The sequence below is a fragment of the Thalassophryne amazonica genome, chromosome 19 (assembly GCF_902500255.1).
Source record: "Thalassophryne amazonica chromosome 19, fThaAma1.1, whole genome shotgun sequence".
NCBI classification, from domain to species: domain Eukaryota; kingdom Metazoa; phylum Chordata; class Actinopteri; order Batrachoidiformes; family Batrachoididae; genus Thalassophryne; species Thalassophryne amazonica.
Genome location: NC_047121.1, coordinates 12351859 through 12378639, shown reverse-complemented (window position 1 = coordinate 12378639; position 26781 = coordinate 12351859). Strand labels below are relative to the sequence as shown.

Sequence of the window (26781 nt, the reverse complement as noted above, 5' to 3'; positions counted from 1 at the left end):
CTCTCACCGCACAGGTGGAAGCGCGCGCTCAGGGCGCTGCTGCGGCTCCTCCTCCTACCGACCCAGTGCAGAATATCAACGTTCCACTGGTCGTTCCACGACCCCCCCCCCCCCCCTTCCCCTGAAGCATACATAAGTCCCCCAGAGCCGTACGGGGGTTGTGTGGAGACGTGCGCGGACTTTCTTATGCAGTGTTCGTTCGTGTTTGCACAACGTCCCGTAATGTACGCGTCTGACACCAGTAAGGTGGCTTATGTCATTAACTTGCTTCGTGGTGAGGCACGCGCTTGGGCTACAGCGCTTTGGGAGCAAAATTCACGGCTCCTTCTCACGTATGCTGGGTTTGTGAGGGAATTCACCCTAATAGAGGAGAGACCGCTTCAACAGTGCTGCTGTCAATGAGACAGGGGCGCCGGAGTGCAGCCGCTTATGCAGTCGACTTCCGCATCGCGGCTGCGAGATCCGGCTGGAATAACGCTGCGCTCCGCGCCGCCTTCATAAACGGACTGTCGTCGGTCCTGAAGGAGCACCTGGTAGCTAAGGATGAACCGCGGGATTTGGATGGACTTATTGATCTCGTTATACGGTTAGACAATCGGTTAGAGGACCGCCGTCGGGAGCGAGACGAAGGACGTGGCCGGGCACGCACCGTCCCTCTCCCTTCCGGGTCTGAAAAGGTTCCGCCCTCCCCACGCTCCACAGCCGCAGCGCTCCGTGGGGCAACAGCACCCCCTGCTGACGTTGCTAGGGAGACGCGCAGGGCCAAGATAAGATCAAATGACAGAATGAGGAGGCTGGTCCACGGGGAGTGTTTTTTCTGCAGCTCAAAGGAGCATATACAGAAAAACTGCCCCAAACGGCCAAAACGACAACACTCGCCTTTAGAGACTGGGCTAAAGGGGGGATCATAACATGCACGTGGGACACACACGTATTGCCACACAACTCCCAGTTACAATCCTGAGTGGGGATTTAACCCTTCAACTGGTGGACACGGGGTCAGAAGGGAATCTGCTGGATAGCAGATGGGCTAGGGAAGCAGGGCTCCCTCTGGTGGCGCTTCCTTCACCATTGCAGGTGCAGGCACTAGATGGCACCCTTCTCCCTTTAATCACACACAAGACACAACCAGTAACTCTGGTGGTGTCTGGAAATCATCGGGAGGAGATCGAGTTTTCTGTGACACCTTCTACCTCCCGCATGATTTTGGGCTTCCCGTGGATGTTGAAACACAATCCCCGGATTGATTGGCCATCTGGGGTGGTGGTTCAGTGGAGCGACAACTGCCATCGGGTGTGTTTAGGATCCTCGGTTCCTCCCGGTTTACAGGCTAAGGAGGAGGTCAAAGTCCCTGCCAATCTGACAGCGGTGCCGGTTGAGTACCACGATCTTGCTGACGTCTTCAGCAAGGATCTGGCACTCACCCTTCCTCCGCACCGTCCGTACGATTGTGCCATTGATTTGATACCAGGCGTGGAGTTCCCATCCAGCAGGCTGTACAACCTCTCACGGCCTCAACGCTAATCAATGGAGACCTACATCCGGGACTCATTAGCTGCCGGGTTGATCCGAAATTCCACCTCCCCGATGGGTGCAGGTTTCTTTTTTGTGGGCAAGAAAGATGGCGGACTCCGTCCATGCATTGATTACAGGGGGCTGAATGAGATTACGGTTCGCAATCGATACCCGTTGCCCTTGTTGGATTCCGTGTTCACCCCCCTGCATGGAGCCAAAATCTTTACAAAATTGGATCTTCGGAATGCGTATCACCTGGTTCGGGTCCGGAAGGGAGATGAATGGAAGACGGCATTTAACACCCCGTTAGGTCACTTTGAGTACCTGGTCGTGCCGTTCGGCCTCACTAACGCCCCCGCAACGTTCCAAGCTTTGGTAAACGATGTCTTGCGGGACTTCCTGCACCAATTCATCTTCGTATATCTTTTCTCCGGACCCTGAGACTCATGTCCAGCATGTACATCAGGTCCTGCAGTGGTTGTTGGAGAACCGGCTGTTTGTGAAGGGCGAGAAGTGTGAGTTTCACCGTAATTCTTTGTCCTTCCTGGGGTTTATCATCTCCTCTAACTCCGTCGCCCCTGATCCGGCCAAGGTTGCGGCAGTGAGAGATTGGCCCCAACCTACAAGCCGTAGGAAGCTGCAACAGTTCCTCTGCTTTGCAAATTTCTACAGGAGGTTCATAAAGGGCTATAGCCAGGTAGACAGCCCTGACCTCTCCTAAAGTCCCCTTCACCTGGTCGGATCAGTGCAAAGCCGCGTTCAAGGAGTTGAAACGATGGTTCTCGACTGCACCAGTGCTGGTGCAGCCCGACCTTAGCTGCCAGTTTGTGGTTGAAGTGGACGCCTCTGACTCAGGGATAGGAGCCGTGCTATCCCAGAGCGGAGAGACCGATAAGGTTCTTCACCCGTGTGCCTACTTTTCTCGCAGGTTGACCCCGGCTGAATGGAACTATGACGTCGGCAATCGAGAACTCCTTGCGGTGAAAGAGGCGCTTGAGGAGTGGAGACACCTGTTGGAGGGAGCGTCTGTGCCATTCACGGTTTTCACTGACCATCGGAACCTGGAGTATATCAGGACCGCCAAGCGGCTGAACCCCAGGCAAGCCCGCTGGTCACTGTTCTTCGGGCGTTTTGACTTCCGGATCACCTACCGCCCCAGGACCAAGAACCAGAGATCGGATGCCTTTTCCCGGGTGCATGAAGATGAAGTCAAGACTGAGCTGTCAGATCCACCGGAGCCCATCATTCCGGAGTCCACTATCGTGGCCACCCTCACCTGGGACGTGGAGAAGACTGTCCGGGAGGCCCTGGCACGGAGCCCGGACCCCGGAACAGGGCCGAAGAACAGACTCTATGTGTCAAGAATCAAACCTCACCACACCTCACCCCTCTGTGCTCCCGGACCGGCGCCGCCTTCTGCCCAGATCATCGACGGGGAGCCGGTTTGGACGGTGCGCCGGCTCCTGGACGTCCGTCGGATGGGCCGGGGGTTCCAGTATTTGGTGGACTGGGAGGGGTATGGACCCGAAGAACGCTTGTGGGTAAAGAGGAGCTTCATCCTGGATCCGGCCCTCCTGGCCGATTTCTACCGCCGTCACCCGGATAAGCCTGGTCGGGCGCCAGGAGGCGCCCGTTGAGGGGGGGGTCCTGTTGTGTGGGCTTCCAGAAGAGGAGGTACTGCTGGCCCACCACCAGAGGGCGCCCTGCCTGGAGTGCGAGCTTCAGGCACGAGAGGGCGCTGCCGCCATGGACACAGCCGGGGGTGACAGCTGTCACTCATTATCTCTTGACAGCTGTCACCCATCTACACTTCATCATCCCACTCCATAAAGACCGGACGTCATCTCCACCTCGTTGCCGAGATATCGTCTACCTTAGGTGGTAATTTGTTCCCAGCCATTGTTTTGTCTACCACAGACAGTGTTTGCTTGTGTTATTTTTGCAGTAGGTTTTGTGAGTGCTTGCATTTCCACCATTGTTGTTACTGGGTGTTCACACACCCACATCTGATTTTCTCTGCTCCTCGCCAGCAGTACCAGATCCGACATGCGGAGACGGTGGCCACCTGGGGTTTTCGGGACTTGGCGGCTCCAGTATTCTCCAGGTTCGGTGGCGGAGGAAATCGTGTGGTTCCGGTTCTTCTCAGGACAGACGTCCTCTATCCTCGAGCCTGCCCACACGTCACCTTTGTTAATTGACTATTGTACACATTCTGTAATCTGCTGTGTTTGGTTGTGCTTTTCACAACAGTAAAGTGTTCATATCTGACTCTTTCATTGTCCGTTCATTTACGCCCCCTGTTGTGGGTCCATGTCACTACACTTTCACAACAGATTGGGTATCTTTGAAGACTATCATTTCTGATTCCAATTCCAATTCTGCTTCCCGATTCCAGACAAGAACTTGTCCAAATCAGGGCCTCAACAGCTGCTAAAGATGCCTGCAAACGCTGCAGCGGCTGCATACCAGAAGCTATTACAGTGGATCCTTCTCATTTGATTCGTGGCTTGTATGTCACGTGTCATGGATTATTCGTACCATTTGCTATTGTTTTTTATTGACCGTGCAATAGTTCCTTTTAGCATGCAATTTTGGTGCTATATGAAATGTGCTATTGCATGCCCGACCACGGCACACTCTCACAGTACCGGGGGTGGCGTTTAGCTAAACATGGCGGAGTTTGTTTTGCGGAGTTTGTTTGGCGGACAATGATTTGAAGGAGGTAATTGACGCTGATAATTGTTCTAACAAAAAAAAAAAAAAAACAAATCCGCCATGCCGTAAGCTGTCCAGAGGAATGAAAAGCTGTTAGGGTGAAGTTAAGATGAAAAGCTGGACAAATATCTGATGCGATTTTTCACTAGAGTGAGGAAAGCAGACGGCAGTCTGTACACAAAGTCAATGGATGGCATCACGGACTACTGAGAACAATTTTGGATGCCTATTTAAATGGTAAAAAAATGGTAGATGGACTGCATTTATATAGCGCTTTTCCATCTGCATCAGACGCTCACAGTGCTTTACAAATAATGTCTTACATTCACACCAATGTGAGGGTGCTGCCATACAAAGCGCTCACTACACACTAGGAGTAATAGGGGATTAAGGACTTTGCCCAAGGGCCCTTAGTGATTTTCCAGTCAGGCTGGGATTTGAACCAAGGATCTTCTGGTATCAAGCCCAACGCTTAGCCACTAGACCATCACCTGCCCTTTAAAGTTTGTGTTGGACTGTTAAGCACCAGTGACGAGCAACAAAAAATAAGTTCCTTTTCTGTTGTTTATAAATTAATAAAATATCAAATAACAAGGATCTATATTTGCCATTATATAAAACCAATAATGAATTTTTTTTTCCCATTCTTTCAATGGAATAAATATTTAACTCAGTGAAAGAGGGAAGTTACCATTCAACTCATAAACATTCATTATTTGTATAATGGAGCCGTTCAATGGTGTGAAATGGATGGGAGAAAAATGCATAGATAGTGCATCAAATGTACGCCAGCAATGTCACCCATACAGTGGGACAGATGATGAATGTCATGTGAATTGAATCGACCAATCAAATGACATGGGTCTATTTATGTGTTGTGTAATCGTGATTAGTGACCCGTGGCCTATTCTCCTTGTATATCTGGAGCTGTGTCAGGAAGTGCATCCAGCATTGCACAAAAAACAAACAAACAAACAAAAAACTAATAATAATAATGATAATACAAAAAAAAACCTTGTGCCAAATCAACATGCAGATCCATACCAAAATTTCTATCATAGTCTCATTAAACATATTTTGATCACTATTAAATGGTTGAAGTGTTACTTTTTTAATATAGATGTTCCAGTGTCACTCTGCAATTGCTCTGCTTTAACAGTAACTATTTATTTGACATTTTACTGACAGATTCACTGCCTTAACAGGAAATAGTTCCTGTGCCAAGAACAGATATGGTCTTCACAGGTCTGTCTTCAGTGCTTAGGTTCAGTGTCCACTAAAATAACAAAGGCTCTCTTCACATTGCTTCATCTGCATCAAGCACCCACACAGTTGTGCCGATACTCCCACCTCTGGTCCGTGCACTTGGAACAAAAACACCAAAAAAAAAAACAAAAAAAGAAGAAAGTTCATTTTAGTGCCAGAAAAGTAATGACTGGGTTCAGCAACACCTTATGCTGGTTCTTATGTCTGAATGAGGCTTGGGCCCTGAAAATAAGCATGGTTGGACATAAGCAGGTTGGACAGGAGACAGGCTTTGGACTGTGTAACAGTAAAGCCCTGGTTAAGATTATTGGTGCATGGAATTTCAAGTACACCCCCAATTCCAATAAAGATAGGATGCTGTGTAAAATGTAAATAAAAACAGAAACAATGATTTGCAAATCCTCTTCAACATATATTCAATTGAATACACCACAAAGACAAGATATTTAATGTTCAAACTGATAAATGTTATTGTTTTTGTGCAAATATTTTGAAATGGATGCCTGCAACACATTTCAAAAAGTTGAGACGGGGCAACAAAGGACTGGGAAAGTTGATGGATGCTCAAAGAAGACCTAATTGGAAACAGTTGAGTGTCATGATTGGGTATAAAAGGAGCATTCTCAAAAGGCTCAGCCGTTCACAAGCAAAGATGGGGTGAGGATCACCACTTTGTGAACAACTGCATGAAAAAATAGTCCAACAGTTTAAGAACAATGTTTCTCAATGTTCAATTGCAAGGAATTTAGGGATTCCATCATCTACAGTCCATAATACAATCAGAAGATTCAGATAATCTGGAGAATTTTATACATGTAAGCGGCAAGGCCGAAAACCAACATTGAATGCCCGTGTCCTTCGATCCCTCAGGCGGCACTGCATTAAAAACCAACATCATTGTGTAAAGGATCTTACCGCGTGGGCTCAGGAACACTTCAGAAAACCATTGTCAGTTAACACAGTTTGTCGCTACATCTACAAGTGCAAGTTAAAACTCTACCATGCAAAGTGAAAGCCAAACATCAACAACATCCAGAAATGACACCTCCTTTTCTGGGCCTGAGATCATTTGAAATAGACAGACGCAAAGTGGAAAAGTGTGCTGTGGTCTGATCAGTCCACATTTCAAATTGTTTTTGGAAATCATGGATGTCATGTCCTCTGGACAAAAGAGGTAAAAGACCATCCAGATTGTTACCAGCGTAAAGTTCAAAAACCAGCATCTGTGATGGTATGGGGGTGTGTTAGTGGCCATGGCATGGACAACTTGCACATCTGTGATGGCACCATCAATGCTGAAAGGTACATCCAGGTTTTGGAGCAACACATGCTGCCATCCAAGCAACATCTTTTTCAGGGACGTCCCTGCTTATTTCAGCAAGACAATGCCAAGCCACATTCTGCACGTTACAACAGCGTTGCTTCATAGTAAAAGAGTGCGGGTACTAGACTGGCCTGCCTGCAGTCCAGACCTGTCACCCATTGAAAATGTGTGGCGCATTATGAAGCAGAAAATATGACAACGGAGACCCCGGACTGTTGAACAAATGAACTCGTACTTTAAGCAAGAATGGGAAAGAATTCCACCTACAAAGCTTCAACAATTAGTGTCCTCAGTTCCCAAACACTTATTGAGTGTTGTTAGAAGGAAAGGTGATGTAACACAGTGGTAAACATACCACTGTCCCAACTTTTTTTGAAACGTGTTGCAGGCATCCATTTCAAAATGAGCAAATATTTACACAAAACAATAAATTTGATCAGTTTGAACATTAAATATCTTGTCTTTGTGGTGTATTCAATTGAATATAGGTTGAAGAGGATTTGCAAATCATTGTATTCTGTTTTTATTTACATTTTACACAGCGTCCCAACTTCATTGGAATTGGGGTTGTAAAACCAGGCCGAGCATCACTACAAAGACCTTTCCTGTGAAAGTCACAGAGTCATTGCATACCTGCCAACAATTGAAATTACCAATGTGGGACACCCACACGTAGCCACGAGCGCCAAGGGCGTGAAGCATAACTGGGGGGTCCTGCACACACTCATGCAAGACACAGGACACAGGTTTAAATACTGGGACTGTCCCACCTAATGCGGGACAGTTGGCAACGCTGTCATTGTTCTGTGTGAGTTTTTCTATTTTGAGTGTAATTCGCTGACGTGAGATAAAATCCATTCTTTGTTTGCTGACAAATGCGCAGTAATGAACCACTTCAGTGAAAGCATACATTTTCCACAGTTTGGATCATGGTGATACAAGGGAGGAGGGGGTTGGGTGTTTGCACGGGAGGGTTGTGCATAACTGAAAAGTCTGGATGAAATTTCAACCATATCAACCTTTTTAAGCATTCCCAAATGTATGTAATTACTTCCGCAAAAACAAAGTTGAAGGAGGTAATGTTGTCGCCCGATTCTTTGTCTGTATGTCTGTTTGTGAACAGCCTGGAGCCCACAATTTTCCGTATGTATTTCTGAATTTTTTTTTTTTTACTGAAGATTCATGCCCTGATAGGCAAGAAGTGACACAGTTTGCAAGGTCATAGGTCAAAGGTCAAAGCCAGGAAAAATCTTGGAAAAATCCCTATCTTTAACAGTGAGTGAATTTTCAAAAATTCATAACTGTCAAAAAAGATCAAATTTCTTTTATATTTGAGACCTTTATGCAGGATGGTATCCTTTTTCGACTGACAAAGTTTGATCCAGATCAGATCCAGATTACGGATTTTTAAATTTAACATTGACAACCCCACTTAATGCATATTTAACATTATACCTTTATCAAACGTGCCCCAATCACTCTCATAATTGAATGCGAGGTGCAGACTGACACTCACTATCACCTGACAAAGTTTGGTCCAGATCTGATCTGGATTGTGGATTTTGTGGACATCTGAATTTAACATTGAAAGCCCCATTTAATGTACATTTTGCATTATATTTCAAACAAAAGAGCCTCAATCACTCTCATTTGTGACATGAGGTGCAAACTGGCACTCTCAATGAACTGACTAAGTTGATCTGCATCTGATCCATATTGCGGATTTAGAGGATATTTGATTATTTTTAACAGTGAAAACCCTTTTTGATTTGTATCTTTCATATTTTATTGTAGCTTATGAAAACCCACTTCTAACAAGACTTTGACCTTAAAAATTTTTTCCAAGGTAAAAACTTGTGGAATTGGAAACAAGTGTTGGCGGAGGTTTGCACTCAATGAGCGCGGTGCACTAGAGTCCCTTCAAACAATACATTTTGTACAAATCATTTTAATTTTCATATACCATATTTTCCACAGTATAGTTTGGGAGGTCCTGCGATTCTGCAACTTATACTCTGGTGCAACTTATGCACTGTATGTTCCATCTGTCCATGAACATTATCCCAGAAAGACTGTGGCTAATGTATGAAAGATTTTGCAAACTTTAGTCTTACCTCTTTCTGCGTTCCTTTCAACAGCTATACAAAAATAGTTTCTTTTGCATTCAAATTCTGAATATTGCACTTGAAAACCATGAGTGGCAATAATTTTGGCCAAGACTGTATCCTGTAGAGATGTTAACATTAACCTACATTTACACCTATTTTGTATGTCATAACTTATTGTTTACTGTATTTTCCAGAGTATAAGTAACACTGGAGTATAAGTCGAACCTGTCAATAAATGCTTCTTAAAGAGGAAAAAAACATATACAAGTCATATCATAATACTTCTTATTATTGCCATTTATTCTTTTATTATCAGAGTTTATTTGGTTTAGTACTTTGATTCCTGGAAAAGACCTATATTATTATAATCATTTATACTATTACAATTAGTAATAGTAATTGGGTTTGACTTACTACCGGCAATGCAAACCAAGCTCCTGCTGCGGTCGTACAGGGACCGGATAGCCCTTAGCAAAGGACCCCAGACCCCGTACTCCCAGAGCACTCCCCACAGGGTGCCCCGAGGGACACGGTCGAATGCCTTCTCCAGATCCACAAAACACATGTGGACTGGTTGGGCAAACTCCCATGAACCCTCAAGCACCTGATGGAGCGTGTAGAGCTGGTCCAGTGTGCCGCGACCAGGACGAAAACCACACTGCTCCTCCTGAATCCGAGGTTCGACCATCGGTCGAATTCTCCTCTCCAGTACTCTGGAATAGACCTTACCGGGGAGGCTGAGGAGTGTGATCCCCCTATAGTTGGAACACACCCTCCGGTCCCCCTTCTTAAACAAAGGGACCACCACCCCGGTCTGCCAATCCAGAGGCACTGTCCCCGATCGCCACGCAATGTTGCAGAGGCGTGTCAGCCAAGACAGTCCCACAACATCCAGAGACTTAAGGTACTCAGGACGGATTTGATCCACCCCAGGAGCCTTGCCACCGAGGAGCTTTCTAACCACCTCGGTGACTTCGGCCTGGGTAATGGATGAGTCCGCCTCTCTGCTTCCTCTTCGGAAGACGTGACGATGGGATTGAGGAGATCCTCGAAGTACTCCTTCCACCGCCCGACAACATCCCCAGTCAGGGTCAGCAGCAGCAGGAGCTTGGTTCGCATTGCCGGTAGTAAGTATTACAATTAATGAGTTAAGATATAATTATAATATTATATATAATTATAATGTGGCCATGCGATAGACAGCGTCCTGTTCAGGGTGTGCCCCGCCTATCGCCCTATAACTGAGGAGATAGGCTCCAGCCCTCCCATAACCCTTAATTGGAGTAAATGGGTATAGAACATGAATGAATGAATTACACTCATCAGCCAATTTATTAGGTACACCTTGCTAATACCAGGTTGGCTCCCCTTTGTTTCCAGAACTGCCTTAATTCCTTTTGGCATAGATTCAACAAGGTGTTGGAAACATTCCTCAGAGATGTTGGTCCATACTGACATGATGGCATCACGCAGTCGACATTCAACAAGGCATTTTTTATGTCCACACAACTGCCGCTCACTGGATATCTTCTGTTTTTCGGTCCATTCTCTGTAAACTCTAGAGATGGTTGCGAGTGAAAATGCCAGTAGATCAGCAGTTTCTGAAACACTCAGACCAGCCCATCTGGCACCAACAAAAAGTCTCAAAGTTCTCAAAGTCCCTTAAATCTGCTTTCTTCCCTCAGCAAGTTTTCTTCACCACGTCCAGATGCCAAAGTGCACTGAGTTGCTGCCATGTGACTGGCTGATTAGCTATTTGTGTTAACAAGCAACTGAACAGGTATGTGGCCAGTGAGTGTATAATTACTACCTTTAATAAAAAACTTAAGTGTATATAAGTCGCACAGGATACCAGTCGGCAGGCCTCCCACACCAGTTAAAAAAATGTGACGTATACTTTGAAAAATAAGGTATTTACTGTAAATGAACTCAGTTTTGTCAGTTTACATTCTCCCTGTTCAGAGCTTGAATTGAGTGACATCCTCCTATTGTTTTATAGATCGTTACCTAAATGGCCTGATAACCTTGTTTTCCAACCCAGTCTCACGGCAAGTCGTGATTCAGCAGCACGAAATATACATTAATCTATTGGTTTGTGATATTGTCACGAAAAGTGCCTCATTTTCATCACGGCAGCACAAATTCATTCTAATTCATTCCGTGATGGCTGCACGAACTTAAAAGTGAAACGGGGGGGGGGGGGGGGGTCGGGGTGGTTATGGTTAGGGTGGGGAGAAGGAGTAGGATTAGGTTATGGTTAAGGTTAGGGTCAGGGGTAGGAGTAAGGTTAGTAATAGTGAGTTAAAAAAAAACCGCGTTACGAAAATTTGACTCATTTCCTCACTGGAGCATAAAAAAAACATGAGACTGGGCTGCGTTTTCACATTTACATGCTGTTGTCATAAAAATCCAGTTTAATCTGTATGAATATGCAGTTTAACACAACAGGATAAAACTGTTGTGTGGGCCGCTGAAGAGGAGGTACTGCTGGCCCACCACCACCAGAGGGCGCCCTGCCTGGAGTGCGGGCTCCAGGCACTAGAGGGCGCTGCCGCCTTGCAGGAGCAGCCAGAGTGACAGCTGTCACCCATCACCTGCGACAGCTGTCATCAATCATCGGATCTGCAGGGGTATATCAGCAGGACGGCATCTCCACCTCATCGCCGAGATATCGTTTCTACTGAGAAGGTAACGTGCTCAGCTGACTGTTTAACAGTGTTCTTTGTGACTTTTGTGTTTTGCTCTGAGTATTTTCCAACGAGAGGTGGAGGTAACTTACCTGCCGTTCGGATTCCTGGGTGCGAACGCGCCCTCCTTTAATTGTCCTTTGTTCCTCGCCAGCAGTACCAGGTCCGACACGCGGAGGCAGTGGCCACCTGGGAGTTCGGGACTTGGCGGCTCCAGTATTCCCGGGGTCTGGTGGCGGAGGAAACCGTGTGGTTCCGGTTCTACTTTGGAGAGGCGTCTCCTATCTTCGAGCCTGCCCACACGACACCTGTGTGAATTTGACTCTGTCTATTATTGTAATCTGTTGTACTTGTTGTGCATATTCACAACAGTAAAGTGTGTTATTTGACCTATTCCATTGTCCGTTCATTTGCGCCCCCTGTTGTGGGTCCGTGTACTTACACTTTCACAACAGGATATCTCGGCCAACGTCATGGATCCCGAGGGGCGTCAACCGGCTGTTGAACGGCCAATGGAAGAACAGGGCGCACAGGCGCCCGCAGGAGGAATGATCGGTGAGTTGCAGCGGATCCTCACCGTTTTCACGGCTCGGTTGGATTTAATGACCGAGCAGAACGTCCTCCTTAACCGCAGGGTGGAGGCTCTCGCCGCGCAGATGGAGGTGCGCCCTCAGGGCGCTGCTGCGGCTCTCTCTCCTGTCGACCCTGTGCGTAACAGTGACGTTCCACTGGTCGTTCAACGACCCCTCCCACCTTCCCCGGAAGCATACATAAGCCCTCCAGAGCCGTACGGAGGTTGTGTGGAGACGTGCGCGGACTTCCTTATGCAGTGTTCGCTCGTCTTCGCACAACGTCCTGTCATGTACGCGACTGATTCTAGCAAGATAGCTTATGTGATTAATCTGCTTCGCGGCAAGGCACGCGCTTGGGCTACAGCGCTTTGGGAGCAAAATTCACAGCTCCTTCTGACATATGATGGGTTTGTGAGGGAGTTCAGAACAGTGTTCGATCACCCAAATAGAGGAGAGACCGCTTCAGCCGTGCTGCTGTCAATGAGACAGGGGCGCCGGAGCGCAGCTGCTTATGCAGTCGACTTCCGCATCGCGGCTGCGAGGTCCGGCTGGAATAACACTGCCCTCCGCGCCGCCTTCGTAAACGGACTGTCGTTGGTCCTGAAGGAGCTCCTGGTGGCTAAGGACGAACCGCGGGATTTAGACGGGCTTGTGGATCTCGTTATACGATTAGACAATCGGTTAGAGGAACGCCGTCGGGAGCGAGGCGAAGGACGTGACCGGATACGCGCCGCCCCTCTCCCTTCCGGGTTTGAAAAGGGGCCGCCCTCCCCACGCTCCACAGCCGCAGCGCTTTGTGGGGCAACAGCTCCCCCTGTTGACGTTGTTAGGGAGACGCACAGGGCCAAAATGGGGAGGCTGATCCGTGGAGAGTGTTTTCTCTGCAGCTCAACAGAGCACACACAGAGAGACTGCCCCAAACGGCCAAAACGTCAACACTCGCCCTTAGAGACTGGGCTAAGGGGGGGTCAAGACATTCAAGTGAGACACACACAAATTGCCACACGACTCCCAGTCACAATCCTGAGCGGGGATTTAACCCTTCAAGCCCGAGCACTGGTGGACACCGGGTCAGAAGGGAATCTGCTAGACAGCAGATGGGCAAAGGAGGTAGGGCTCCCTCTGGTGGCGCTTCCTACGCCATTGCAGGTGCGGGCACTAGATGGCACCCTCCTCCCTTTACTCACACACAAGACACCACCAGTAACTCTGGTGGTGTCTGGAAACCACTGGGAGGAGATTGAGTTTTTTGTAACTCCTTCTACCTCCCGCGTGATTTTGGGCATCCCATGGATGTTAAAGCACAATCCCCGGATCGATTGGCCGTCTGGGGTGGTGGTTCAGTGGAGCGAAACCTGCCATCGGGTGTGTTTAGGATCCTCGGTTCCTCCCGGTTCCCAGGCTAAGGAGGAGGTCAAAGTCCCTCCCAATCTGACGGCAGTGCCGGTTGAGTACCACGATCTTGCTGACGTCTTCAGCAAGGATGTGGCACTCACCCTTCCCCCGCACCGTCCGTACGATTGTGCCATTGATTTGGTTCCAGGCGCTGAGTTCCCGTCCAGCAGGCTGTACAACCTCTCACGACCTGAGCGCGAATCAATGGAGACCTACATCTGGGACTCATTAGCTGCCGGGCTGATCCGGAACTCCACCTCCCCGATGGGGGCAGGTTTCTTTTTTGTGGGCAAGAAAGATGGCGGACTTCGTCCATGTATTGATTACAGGGGGCTGAATGAGATTACGGTTCGCAACCGATACCCGTTGCCATTATTAGATTCCGTGTTCACCCCCCTGCATGGAGCCAAAATCTTTACTAAGCTGGATCTTAGAAATGCGTATCACCTGGTTCGGATCCGGAAGGGAGACGAATGGAAGACGGCATTCAACACCCCATTAGGTCACTTTGAGTACCTGGTCATGCCGTTCGGCCTCACAAACGCCCCTGCGACATTCCAAGCATTAGTTAATGATGTCTTGCGGGATTTCCTGCACCGATTCGTCTTCATATATCTAGACGATATACTCATCTTTTCTCCGGATCCTGAGACTCATGTCCGGCATGTACGTCAGGTCCTGCAGCGGTTGTTGGAGAACCGGCTGTTTGTGAAGGGCGAGAAGTGTGAGTTTCACCGCACATCTTTGTCCTTCCTGGGGTTTATCATCTCCCCCAACTCCGTCGCTCCTGATCCGGCCAAGGTTGCGGCGGTGAGAGACTGGCCCCAACCCACTAGCCGTAGGAAGCTGCAACACTTCCTCGGCTTTGCAAATTTCTACAGGAGGTTCATTAAGGGCTACAGTCAGGTAGTTAGCCCCCTGACAGCCCTGACCTCACCAAAAGTCCCCTTCACCTGGTCGGATCGTTGCGATGCCGCGTTCAAGGAGTTGAAACGGCGCTTCTCGTCTGCACCCGTTCTGGTGCAGCCTGATCCTAGTCGCCAGTTAGTGGTTGAAGTGGACGCCTCGGACTCAGGGATAGGAGCTGTGCTTTCCCAGAGCGGGAAGACCGATAAGGTCCTTCACCCGTGTGCCTATTTTTCCGGCAGGTTGACCCCGACCGAACGGAACTATGACGTCGGCAATCGAGAGCTCCTTGCGGTGAAAGAGGCCCTTGAAGAGTGGAGACATCTGTTGGAGGGAACGTCCGTGCCATTCACGGTTTTCACTGACCACCGGAACCTGGAGTATATCAGGACCGCCAAGCGGCTGAACCCCAGGCAAGCCCGCTGGTCACTGTTCTTCGGCCGTTTTGACTTCTGGATCACCTACCGTCCGGGGACCAAAAACCAGAGATCGGATGCCTTGTCCCGGGTACATGAAGACGAAGTCAAAACGGAGTTGTCGGATCCACCGGAACCCATCATCCCGGAGTCCACTATCGTGGCCACCCTCACCTGGGACGTAGAGAGAACCGTCCGGGAGGCCCTGGCACGAAGCCTGGACCCCGGAACCGGGCCGAAGAATAGACTTTACGTCCCACCAGAAGCTAGGGCTGCAGTCCTGGACTTCTGTCACGGCTCTAAGCTCTCCTGTCATCCAGGGGTGCGAAGAACCGTGGCAGTTGTCCGGCAGCGCTTCTGGTGGGCGTCCCTGGAGGCCGACGTCCGGGATTATATCCAGGCCTGTACCACCTGCGCCAGGGGCAAGGCCGACCATCGCAAGGTATCGGGATTGCTACAGCCGCTGCCCGTGCCTCATCGCCCCTGGTCTCACATCGGCCTGGATTTTGTCACGGGCCTCCCGCCGTCCCAGGGCAACACCGTCATCCTCACGATAGTGGACCGATTCTCCAAGGCGGCCCACTTCGTGGCCCTCCCGAAGCTCCCAACGGCCCAGGAGACAGCGGACCTCCTGGTCCACCACGTCGTCCGGCTGCATGGGATCCCAACAGACATCGTCTCCGATCGCGGTCCCCAGTTCTCCTCGCACGTCTGGAGGAGCTTCTGCCGGGAACTGGGGGCCACGGTCAGTCTCTCATCTGGGTATCATCCCCAAACCAACGGGCAAGCAGAACGGGCCAACCAAGAGATGGAGCAGACCCTGCGTTGCGTGACAGCCGCGCACCCGGCGGCCTGGAGTACCCATCTGGCCTGGATCGAGTATGCCCACAACAGCCAAGTGTCGTCAGCCACCGGCCTCTCCCCTTTTGAGGTATGTCTAGGGTATCAGCCCCCGTTGTTTCCGGTGGTTGAGGGAGAGGTCGGTGTGCCCTCGGTCCAGGCCCACCTGCGGAAGTGCCGTCGGGTGTGGCGAGCCGCCCGTTCTGCTTTGCTGAAGGCCCGGATGAGGGCAAAGGCTCATGCAGACCGTCGGCGGACCCCGGCCCCTACGTATCGTCCAGGGCAGGAGGTGTGGTTGTCAACCAAGGACATTCCACTCCAAGTAGCCTCCCCGAAACTACAGGAACGGTACATAGGTCCCTTTAAGATCCTCAAGATCATCAGTCCCGCCGCAGTGAGGCTTCAGCTTCCGGCCTCACTGCGGATCCATCCCGTGTTTCACGTGTCAAGGATCAAACCACATCACACCTCACCCCTCTGTACTCCGGGTCCGGCACCACCTCCTGCCCGGATCATCGATGGCGAGCCGGCTTGGACTGTGCGCCGGCTTTTGGATGTCCGACGGATGGGCCGGGGCTTCCAGTATTTGGTGGACTGGGAGGGGTATGGCCCCGAAGAACGCTCCTGGGTGAAGAAGAGCTTCATCCTGGACCCGGCCCTCCTGGCCGACTTCTACCGCCGCCACCCGGACAAGCCTGGTCGGGCGCCAGGAGGCGCCCGTTGAGAGGGGGGGTCCTGTTGTGTGGGCCGCTGAAGAGGAGGTACTGCTGGCCCACCACCACCAGAGGGCGCCCTGCCTGGAGTGCGGGCTCCAGGCACTAGAGGGCGCTGCCGCCTTGCAGGAGCAGCCAGAGTGACAGCTGTCACCCATCACCTGCGACAGCTGTCATCAATCATCGGATCTGCAGGGGTATATCAGCAGGACGGCATCTCCACCTCATCGCCGAGATATCGTTTCTACTGAGAAGGTAACGTGCTCAGCTGACTGTTTAACAGTGTTCTTTGTGACTTTTGTGTTTTGCTCTGAGTATTTTCCAACGAGAGGTGGAGGTAACTTACCTGCCGTTCGGATTCCTGGGTGCGAACGCGCCCTCCTTTAATTGTCCTTTGTTCCTCGCCAGCAGTACCAGGTCCGACACGCGGAGGCAGTGGCCACCTGGGAGTTCGGGACTTGGCGGCTCCAGTATTCCCGGGGTCTGGTGGCGGAGGAAACCATGTGGTTCCGGTTCTACTTTGGAGAGGCGTCTCCTATCTTCAAGCCTGCCCACACGACACCTGTGTGAATTTGACTCTGTCTATTATTGTAATCTGTTGTACTTGTTGTGCATATTCACAACAGTAAAGTGTGTTATTTGACCTATTCCATTGTCCGTTCATTTGCGCCCCCTGTTGTGGGTCCGTGTACTTACACTTTCACAACAAAAACTACACTTAAATGACAAATAGATGCAACAGGAGGCAAAGACTTACAGTGTGTTGAGGTTCTTTAAACGTCTGAAGGAACCAGGCTGTAAATCTTTGACTTTGTTGAATCTCAGGTCTCTGTGAAGCAGAAGAAAAACAATGAGTGTAACAGCCGAAGTCTACAATTTGTTTCATTTACAAACTGTGCACAAAACTGCAGGTAAATCACTGAGTGAGTTATCGACAACAGGTGAAAAATGTGTAATAACTTGGAAATAGCAACCTTGGAAAGCGGGAAAGTCGGCAGACATTTGCAAGAGCAAAACACTACAACAGAGCAGCCATACAATATAATTCTGTAAGAAAACAGAACTGGACCACCAGCCGTCTCAGAAAAATGGTTTTGTTGAGCTTTAAACATGATCTTAGACTTATATACCATTTCCCCTAAAATAATTATGGAGCACAGTAAAGTTTGAGCATTTTGCTGAATTAACTTCTTAATTCAAAGAGGCTATGTGGTGACAACAACAACATCACTGTTGGTCTTTTAACAAAAGAGTTAGTGTACTATAACAGTGAGGTAACATGCTAAAGACCATAATGCTGCAATAAACCTGCCCTGTGAAGGTGAAACTCCACTCAAACCTGTCATTTGAAACAGGAACACCTCATTTTTGCAACAGTGACACATTTGTGAAACTTAAGCTGTAAGTCATTTAACCACAAAGGCATTTGCTCAAAGTAATTTCACAAAATTGGTTCTCTAAGTGGAGTCAGCTATTCAAAAGGGGAGTATTTCATATGGATGAGGAACGGCGGCTGATTTTAGGTTATATTTACAAAACTATTCAAACTAAAAAAAAACACGGGATCTTTTATGGTTGAAAAAGCAGCTTCTAGCATAAGAACAACAAACAGCAGTTCTGAGAACTGGCAGAAAATAGTAAAAAATATGCCACAATGAGTAAACATGGTTCCGCCACTATGCAATCAAAAGTGTAGAGTGTCAAAATCCAACCCCTCGTCCACATAGTGACACCCAGGCAACAGATCAAGTAGGGAACTGCCTGTTGGGGTAAGTACAGTAAGGACCTTGTCGTTCCTGTGGCCACTACAGTAACCACAAAGGCCCAACAGGAACCCTGAACACGAGACGGCTTTGGTGAAACAAGAAGCCCTCAATGGTGGATGAGGCGGAGGAGGTAATGACTTATATTTCAATGGCTGTGAAGTCAGGTGAAGGCTGCAGCAGGTCCTCAGGCCCAGACCGACTGCAATTTCCCAGCCACAGCGTTGAACGACGTTCCCACATTAAACAAACCCACACGCAGGTGTCTCTAGATCTACCCTGGATGTAGGTTTTCTACGGGTCTGCCATCCCGGCCAGAACTTGATCAAGAGAAGGTCATCCTCCCCACCAAGGGACTGGCACACCGACAAAGGAAAGCTGTTAACAGCCTTTGTTTTTTTGGGGTCAAGACAGTGCATACAAATTCCAACCAAATTTTTTTATGCACCATAAAAACAAGGTTTTTTTTTAAGGGGGTGAGGGTAATCGGAATCACAAGCTCTGTCCATCTGATCATGACTCTTCCATGTGCAACTCCTCATAAACTACAGTGAGGCAAAATAAGTATTTGATCCACTGTTGATTTTGCAAGTTTTCCCACCTACGAAGAATGGAGAGGTCTGTAATTTTTATCGTAGGTACACTTCAACTGTGAGAGACAGAATCTAAGAAAACAAATTCAGAAAATCACATTGATTTATAAATAATTAATTTGCATTTTATTGCATGAAATAAGTATTTGATACAACAGAAAAACAGACCTTAATATTTGGTACAGAAACCTTTGTTTGCAAAAATTTGTTTTGTTTGCACTGTATATTTCAGTGAAAACTGGACTTCAGTTTTATTCATCAGTTACATGTGCAGACATTGACCATTTTGCTCACAGGGTCCTCACAGTGGGAGCGCGCTCATAGATCTCTCATTTGTATTGTTAGCTGACCAGTCTTTTTGAAACTTGTTGAATGCCCAGGGTTGATTCCACATAGAATACAAGTTTGCACGATCTTGACACAAGTGAACTGATGGTACATTTACATTCAAATGAAAAAGAAAGGGGACTTGTCATCCTCATTGATGGAATGTCACAACAGTGGTTTGTCCGAGCACTCAATCTCAATGCGTGTACTGTTTGGAGGTCGCGGATCCAATACAACAACCATGTGACTATGTGAGGCTGCAGGTCAGTAACACCACTTCTGACTTGACATTGTCACTGCTGCACCAACCACGGCACGCCATGACAACCGAGCCATTCTTTGGGAAGGTGGTTTGTGAAATCAATTGATTTTGTTGATCCAGGAAGACACAAAGTTTGTAAAAATTAAAACAGATGTTCAACAATAGATTTGGTTTTCAGAGGTTTTGTATGTAGCAGAGCAGGTAGCTGAGTGGATAAGGAGCTGGCCTGACCATTTGTAGACTTGGGTTTGAATACCGCTCATGCTCTCTGTCTGTGTCCTTGGACAAGACACTTAAATCTACATCATCTTAGTCCACCTATCTGAAAATGGGTACTGGCCTTGGCTGGGGAAGTAACCTGTGTTGGAGTGGTGTCCAGTCCAGGGGGAGCTGTAGACTCTCATCTGCTATGATGTTACAGAATCCAGAGATAAGCATGGTACCAACAGGCCTCAGGGAACATACACACATATACAGTGGTCCCTCGCTATAATGTGGTTCACCTTTCGCGGCCTCGCAGTTTCGCGGGGTTTTTGTTGTGCAATTTTGCATGCTTTTTTTTCTATTTTAAACAGCGCATTGTGTTCTGCGTCCTTATCAGGCAGGCCGGTCGCGGCACTGGTCAGCATCACCGCGATTGCTCTCACTGCCTCCGATTTGCTTACTGAGTCTGCAGGCTCGGTAAACGCCGCAGTGGGCCACTCACACCGCCCCCCTCTCTGCTGTGTGGAGCTGCGCCAACTCTGGTAACAGGTCCAGAGACTACGCTCACTGTTTTGATGCTGAGCATTCCGGCAGCCCGCAAGGATAGATTTCTTGCGGAAAAATCCACAGCGCCACAGGGTCTCGGTATACTGCAGCCGCAGAGCTCCGTGGCCATGACTTGGATTCTTTGCGGGTCCCGCATCCGTACCCCTGGAGGCAGTGAGCGAAGGGAGAGCAGGCGCATTGTGTTCTGCGTGTGTCTGTTTATAATCTTCTCACCCAGAAGAAAAAAGAGAGTGTTTACACAAGAGAGAAAAGTGAGAAAAGGTTAATGCCTGTTTGAGAAAAGTGTATAAAGTGTGTAGTGAGGGGTTTTACAGCCTTAAAACATCTATAATAATTGTGTGACTACTTCGCAGATTTCGCCTATTGCAGGTTATTTTAGAACGTAACTCCCGCGATAAACGAGGGACCACTGTGTGTGTGTGTGTGTGTGTGTGTGTGTGTGTGTGTGTGTGTGTGTGTGTGTGTATATATATATATATATATATATATATATATATATATATATATATATATATATATATAGGTCTTATTTCTTACTTCTATATTTGAACTGTTCCGGATATACAAACTGTGTAAGAATATCCTGCTCAGAAATCTCAGCGCAGTGCTGCGTTGACAGTCTTTCACAGTACATTGGGTCATAGCACAGCATCCTGGGAGGAAAGGCTGTTTAAAAAGAGGAGAGCAAGAGATTAGGAGAATATCTGGAGAGGAACCACAGAGTAGATTTATCATCGCACTACGGAAAGGCAAAACGAGACCAATTTATTTCCTTGACTAAGCTCACTTTCGCCAGTAACCGTTTGGATGGAATCTCCACCAGCATTCTTGTTAACCATTAACCTCAGAAAGTAAGAACTCAGACTGGAGCACACAGGCACGACATTCTTCACTGATTATGAAACCCCCTAAAGATGCCAAGATGATGAAATTGAGATTTTGTTGAATGTCTTCTGCCACAGGCATTCAAGCACAATCCACGTGAAACGTGCAGTTTGACGTGTTAAACATTTATTCTGCCTGGTTGCCTTCATGCACAGCAGAGAAAGAATAATCATACAAGCTGTATATTGTGTTTTGTTTCCTCATATTTCTGTGAGATGGAGGGCCAAGATGAAATGTTTGTGGGTCACTTGCTCTGCAAAAGCCCTCTCATATGGATCCAATCAGAGCAAGGCCAACTTATCATATGTAGACTTTTTTTTTCATATACTGTGAGCTTGTGTACAAAATGTTTCTGGAACTGACAAAGTTTGCGTGGCCTCTCCTTCGGCTGAGGTAATACTGTTGTTTCTGGCACCACCCTAAATAGGTGAGAACTAAACTCTACTTTAATGTCAAGATAATATTTTAATGTTGCCAGTACATAGCTGAAGTAAACCTAAGTGAACCAAAAACATCTGACCAGATAATAAATCTCACAAAACAATTCAGAGGAAAGTTTCAACATGCATCCATTTATTTATTATTAAGTTGCTTGCTTCTTAAGTGCCAAAAATATTATAACTGGTGGTGACGTTTAGTTGAAGAGGTGCAGAGCCGTAAGAAAACAGACACTGGCTCCAGGGTGCAGAGTGTGTGACCTCGGGGCCTAGGCATGCTGAGGCAGGGGCAAGAAGGGAGAGGTAGTGGAACATTAAAACCGGTTCAGGCAGCACTCCTCTGAGGCTGAGATTGGTAACAGTTCCCACTTCTGTTGATAGAGGTCTGAAATAAAGATTAAAGCACAAATACCCAGACTACACCCATGAGTGACTGGAAGGCGAAGGTGAATCCTTAAGGGACCCGAGCAATATGAGTAACAAAATCCTTGAAAATATACTCAACAAAAATATAAACGCAACACTTTTGGTTTTACTCTCATTTTGTATGAGATGAACTCAAAGATCTAAAACTTTTTCCACATACACAATATCACCATTTCCCTCAAATATTGTTCACAAACCAGTCTAAATCTGTGATAGTGAGCACTTCTCCTTTTCTGAGATAATCCATCCCACCTCACAGGTGTGCCATATCAAGATGCTGGTTAGACACCATGATTAGTGCACAGGTGTGCCTTAGACTGTCCACAATAAAAGGCCACTCTGAAAGGTGCAGTTTTGTTTTATTGGGGGGATACCAGTCAGTATCTGGTGTGACCACCATTTGCCTCATGCAGTGCAACACATCTCCTTCGCATCATCCGTGAAGAGAACACCTCTCCAACGTGCCAAACGCCAGCGAATGTGAGCATTTGCCCACTCAAGTCATTTATGACGACGAACTGGAGTCAGGTCAAGACCCCGATGAGGACGACGAGCATGCAGATGAGCTTCCCAGAGACGGTTTCTGACAGTTTGTGCAGAAATTCTTTGGTTATGCAAACCGATTGTTCCAGCAGCTGTCCGAGTGGCTGGTCTCAGATGATCTTGGAGGTGAACATGCTGGATGTGGAGGTCCTGGGCTGGTGTGGTTACACGTGGTCTGCGGTTGTGAGGCTGGTTGGATGTACTGCCAAATTCTCTGAAACGACTTTGGAGACGGCTTATGGTAGAGACATGAACATTCAATACACGAGCAACAGCTCTGGTTGACATTCCTGCTGTCAGCATGCCAATTGCACGCTCCCTCAAATCTTGTGACATCTGTGGCATTGTGCTGTGTGATAAAACTGCACCTTTCTGAGTGGCCTTTTATTGTGGGCAGTCTAAGGCACACCTGTGAGGTGGGATGGATTATCTCAGCAAAGGAGAAGTGCTCACTATCACAGATTTAGACTGGTTTGTGAACAATATTTGAGGGAAATGGTGATATTGTGTATGTGGAAAAAGTTTTAGATCTTTGAGTTCATCTCATACAAAATGGGAGTAAAACCAAAAGTGTTGCGTTTATATTTTTGTTGAGTGTAAGTTATTGCCTTGAGGAATCATTTTATACAGGGAACATTCTACAAGGGAATTTTTCTGGGTCTGTTCTGACTTGGAGAGACCAATCCAAGACAATCTGAGAAGGAACCGTGACAAACCTTGGAACATATAAAATAGAGATAGAATTCTACGTTGATGCTCTATGATACACAGTCTGAAATACATAGGACAAATCAATTTGGGGTGAATCTGACTCATGTATGCTGTTTAGAGTGTGTGTAATCTGAGTTCTAAGTCGGGTACTGGGCACCAGGGCATTGGATATATCCATTGGTTTGGTCACAGGCATGTTTTGGACATAATGTGAAAAGTTTCACTTGTCATTGATTTTCAGGTGGAGTGCGTCAGGTGCATAACTCAGTGGTACTGAGAAAACAAACATAACTGAGAGGTTGTCTAATGGGTTAATAGGTCTTCATCAACTTGTCATTGTAGAAAGCAACCACCACAACTTTGTGAGGTCAAGCGAAAAAAGTGAAGTGTTGTGTTTTCACGTGAGTATTCAGTGCAACTGGAAAGTATTCACAGTGTTTCACTTTTTCCACATTTTGTTATGTTACAGCCTTATTCCAAAATGGAGTAAATTTGTTTTTCCCTCAAAGTTCTACTCACAACACCCCATAATGACAACATGAAAAAAGGTATTTTTGTTTTTTACATTTTTGCAATTTTTTTAAAAAAAGAAAAGAACTCACATACATAAGTATTCACACCCTTTGCTCAGTATTTTGTTGATGCACCTTTGGCAGCAATTACAGCCAAAGACTTCTTGAATATGATGCCACAAGCTTGGTGCACCTATCTCTGGGCAGTTTTGTCCATTCCTCTTTGCAGCACCTCTCAAGCTCCATCAGGTTGGATGGGTAGCGTCGGTGCACAGACATTTTCAGATCTCTTCAGAGATGTTCAATCGGATTCAGGTCTGGGCTCTGGCTGGGTCACTCAAGGACATTCACAGAGTTGTCCTGAAGCCACTCCTTTGATATCTTGGCTGTGTGCTTACGCTCATTGTCCTGCTGAAAGATGAACCGTCGCCCCAGTTTGAGGTCAAGAGCGCTCTGGAGCAGGTTTTCATCCAGGATGTCTCTGTACATTGCTGTATTCATCTTTCAGCTGAAAAACATCCCCACAGCATGATGGTACCACCACCATGCTTCACTGTAGGATGGTGCCTGGTTTCCTCCAAACATGACACCTGGCATTCATGCCAAAGAGTTCAAACTTTGTCTCATCAGACCAGAGAATTTTGTTTCTCATGGTCTGAGAGTCCTTCAGGTGCCTTTTGGCAAACTCCAGGTGGGCTTCCATGTGCCTTTTACTAACGAGTGGCTTCCGTCTAGCCACTGTATCATTTAGGTGGATTGCTGCAGAGATGGTTGTCCTTCTGATAGATTCTCCTCTCTCCACAGAGGAATGCTACAGCTCTGACAGAATGACCACTGGGATCTTGGTCACATCCCTGACTAAGGCCCTTCTTCCTCTATTGCTCAGTTTAGATGAGCAGTCTCCAATTAAGGAGACAAGAGACAAGTGGTGTTATGTGTCGGACGCAGCTCGGAGAACCGACCAGCGTTTGAAGGACCCAGTATGAAATAAGCAGAGCACGGTACAAAGGCTAACTGAATTTAATACATAACAGTGATACAAAAAATAACAAAAGAAAGTGCGGTCTGGCGTGGTGCGGTCTGGCGTGGTGCGCTCCCAGCAGCGCTAACGGTCCGGAGCCATAAGCTGTTCGGACCCAAGGACCCCGCCGACACCCCCCAGGTGGCCGCAACAAACCGAGTCTGTGAAAGAAGGAACCATTATGTGAGTCCACACTCTACACACAGAGAGAACACTTAAAGGTGTACAAACAGCAAACATTTCCTGGCTTGATTACTAATCAGCTTCCCAACCTGCAGGCATGGAACATCCAGTTCACAAAACTCCACTGCAGTGGAAGCCGATACATGACTAACATACAGCTCAATATAAAAAGGTGTGGGGACACCACATTTACTGACTGTATAAATGTTAGTCACAAAATCTAACGTACCTCAGGAAGTGTGCTGACGAGCGTGAGACCTCACCCCCTCCTCTTTCACAGACTGTGCATCAAACCCTGGACGTTCTCTGCATCCACTGATGATGAGATGGCTCCCGAGACGACGATCTCACCCGTCTGGTCACAAGGTCGAGTCTCTGGCAAATACACACTGTATACTCCAGTCTTAAATGCCACCATGTTCCAATCCATATAGATGCACCTCAGCTGTGAGTCCTGACGAGCCGCAGGTGATCAGGGTGAGGTCCTGATAACCTCAGCAACACAGCCACTCAGTCCCAAATGCAAGCCACCTGGAAGGAAAAACAAAAGACAGAAACAAAAAGGCAGCCAGGCCCCCCAGCCATACAACAGTACCCCACCCTCACGGGAAGCCTCCCGGCGACCACACAAACCTGGCCCAGGAGAAACACCCCCCTCCAGGGACCATGGGTGGAAACCGCATCTGCATTCGTCTTCCAATAGAATGGTTGATGTCCTCTCCTCTGGCTGCATCCTTGCCTTTGTTTCAGTCAGTCACTTAGCACAGGTGTGGCCAGGAGTTCCTAAACCTGTGCGGTCAGCCTTTATCCAACCATGTGCGGTCATTAGTCATAAAACAAAAAAAGACAAACACAAACAACCAAACCACCCCCCCCCCCTCCCCAGGGGACCGTCCCATCAAACCCCGGTATGAGGAGAAAAGAAAAACCCCAAACTTAAGCTTACAAATAAAAGCGCTAAAACACCCCCCCCCAAACGACATGTAGGGACCAACATCCCCCAGAGGACTTCCCGCCAGCTCCAGGAGTAATAACCACAGCCGAGGTCCCTCTGGGATCCAACGTCACCCACGGGGACTCCCAGCGCCTCCCAGAGGACCACTCGTCAACCCCAGGAGACGCCTCCCCTCACGACCAACGGACCCAGCCCCGGCCGTCTATGGCTAGATGGACCCACAGCCCTTTTCCCCCCCCAGAGGACACCACAGTCAAACCCTGAGGGCGGAAAACTGGGGGGAAAACACCCCCCCAGGTGCAGAGGTTACCTGGGAAACGCCCAGCATAACCACACTGCACCACTCCAGCAACGCCAACACTACGGCTCACACGGCTGGAGCCAGAGGAGAAGAGAGGGAACAAAAAGAAAATACCCCAAACCCCCCCCTCCCCTCCCGGGTGCAGAGGTTACCTGGGAAACGCCCAGCACAACCTAACTGCACCACTCCAGCAACGCCGACACTACGGCTCACACGGCTGGAGTCAGAGGAGAAGAGAGGGCATAACAAAAAAAAAGAAAGAAAAAACAACAACCCAAATACCCCCCCCATGACCCCCCAGGGGACCGTCCCATCAAACCCTGGGAGGTGAAACTGAAAAAAAAATAAAAAGAAAGACTAACAGACTGACATAAGGTTGCTCGGGTCTTTTTTTTTTTTTTTTTTTGGCAGAACTGCAGGGTCACGACCCCAGACACTAAATAGTGAAAAACAAAAAATAAAATCCCACACAAAAACCAACTCAAAAAACACCCACACGAAATGAACTAACACAAAACAAATCAGTGACGTATAGCGTTAAGCTCAAACAAATCGAACACACCTGTTCTAACTTAAGAGCTTAACGGTAATGTGACTAAGTCACCAAAAGAGGGAGCCAAAGTGCTAAAAATGA

At 47.9% G+C, this 26781-nt stretch overlaps 1 protein-coding gene across 1 annotated transcript in view; it reads right to left on the bottom strand.

The window, feature by feature from the left end:
• Positions 1-20999, bottom strand: part of LOC117501062 (peroxidasin homolog) — a 187364-nt gene extending 166365 nt beyond the window's left edge. Inside the window, exons 1-2 of the mRNA XM_034159863.1 lie at positions 20961-20999; positions 17215-17327 (exon numbers count right to left, since the gene is read on the bottom strand). Of these exons, the coding sequence (XP_034015754.1) occupies positions 17215-17327; positions 20961-20999 (152 nt within the window). The remainder of the gene's footprint in view (positions 1-17214; positions 17328-20960) is intronic.
• Positions 21000-26781: the final 5782 nt, after the last annotated feature.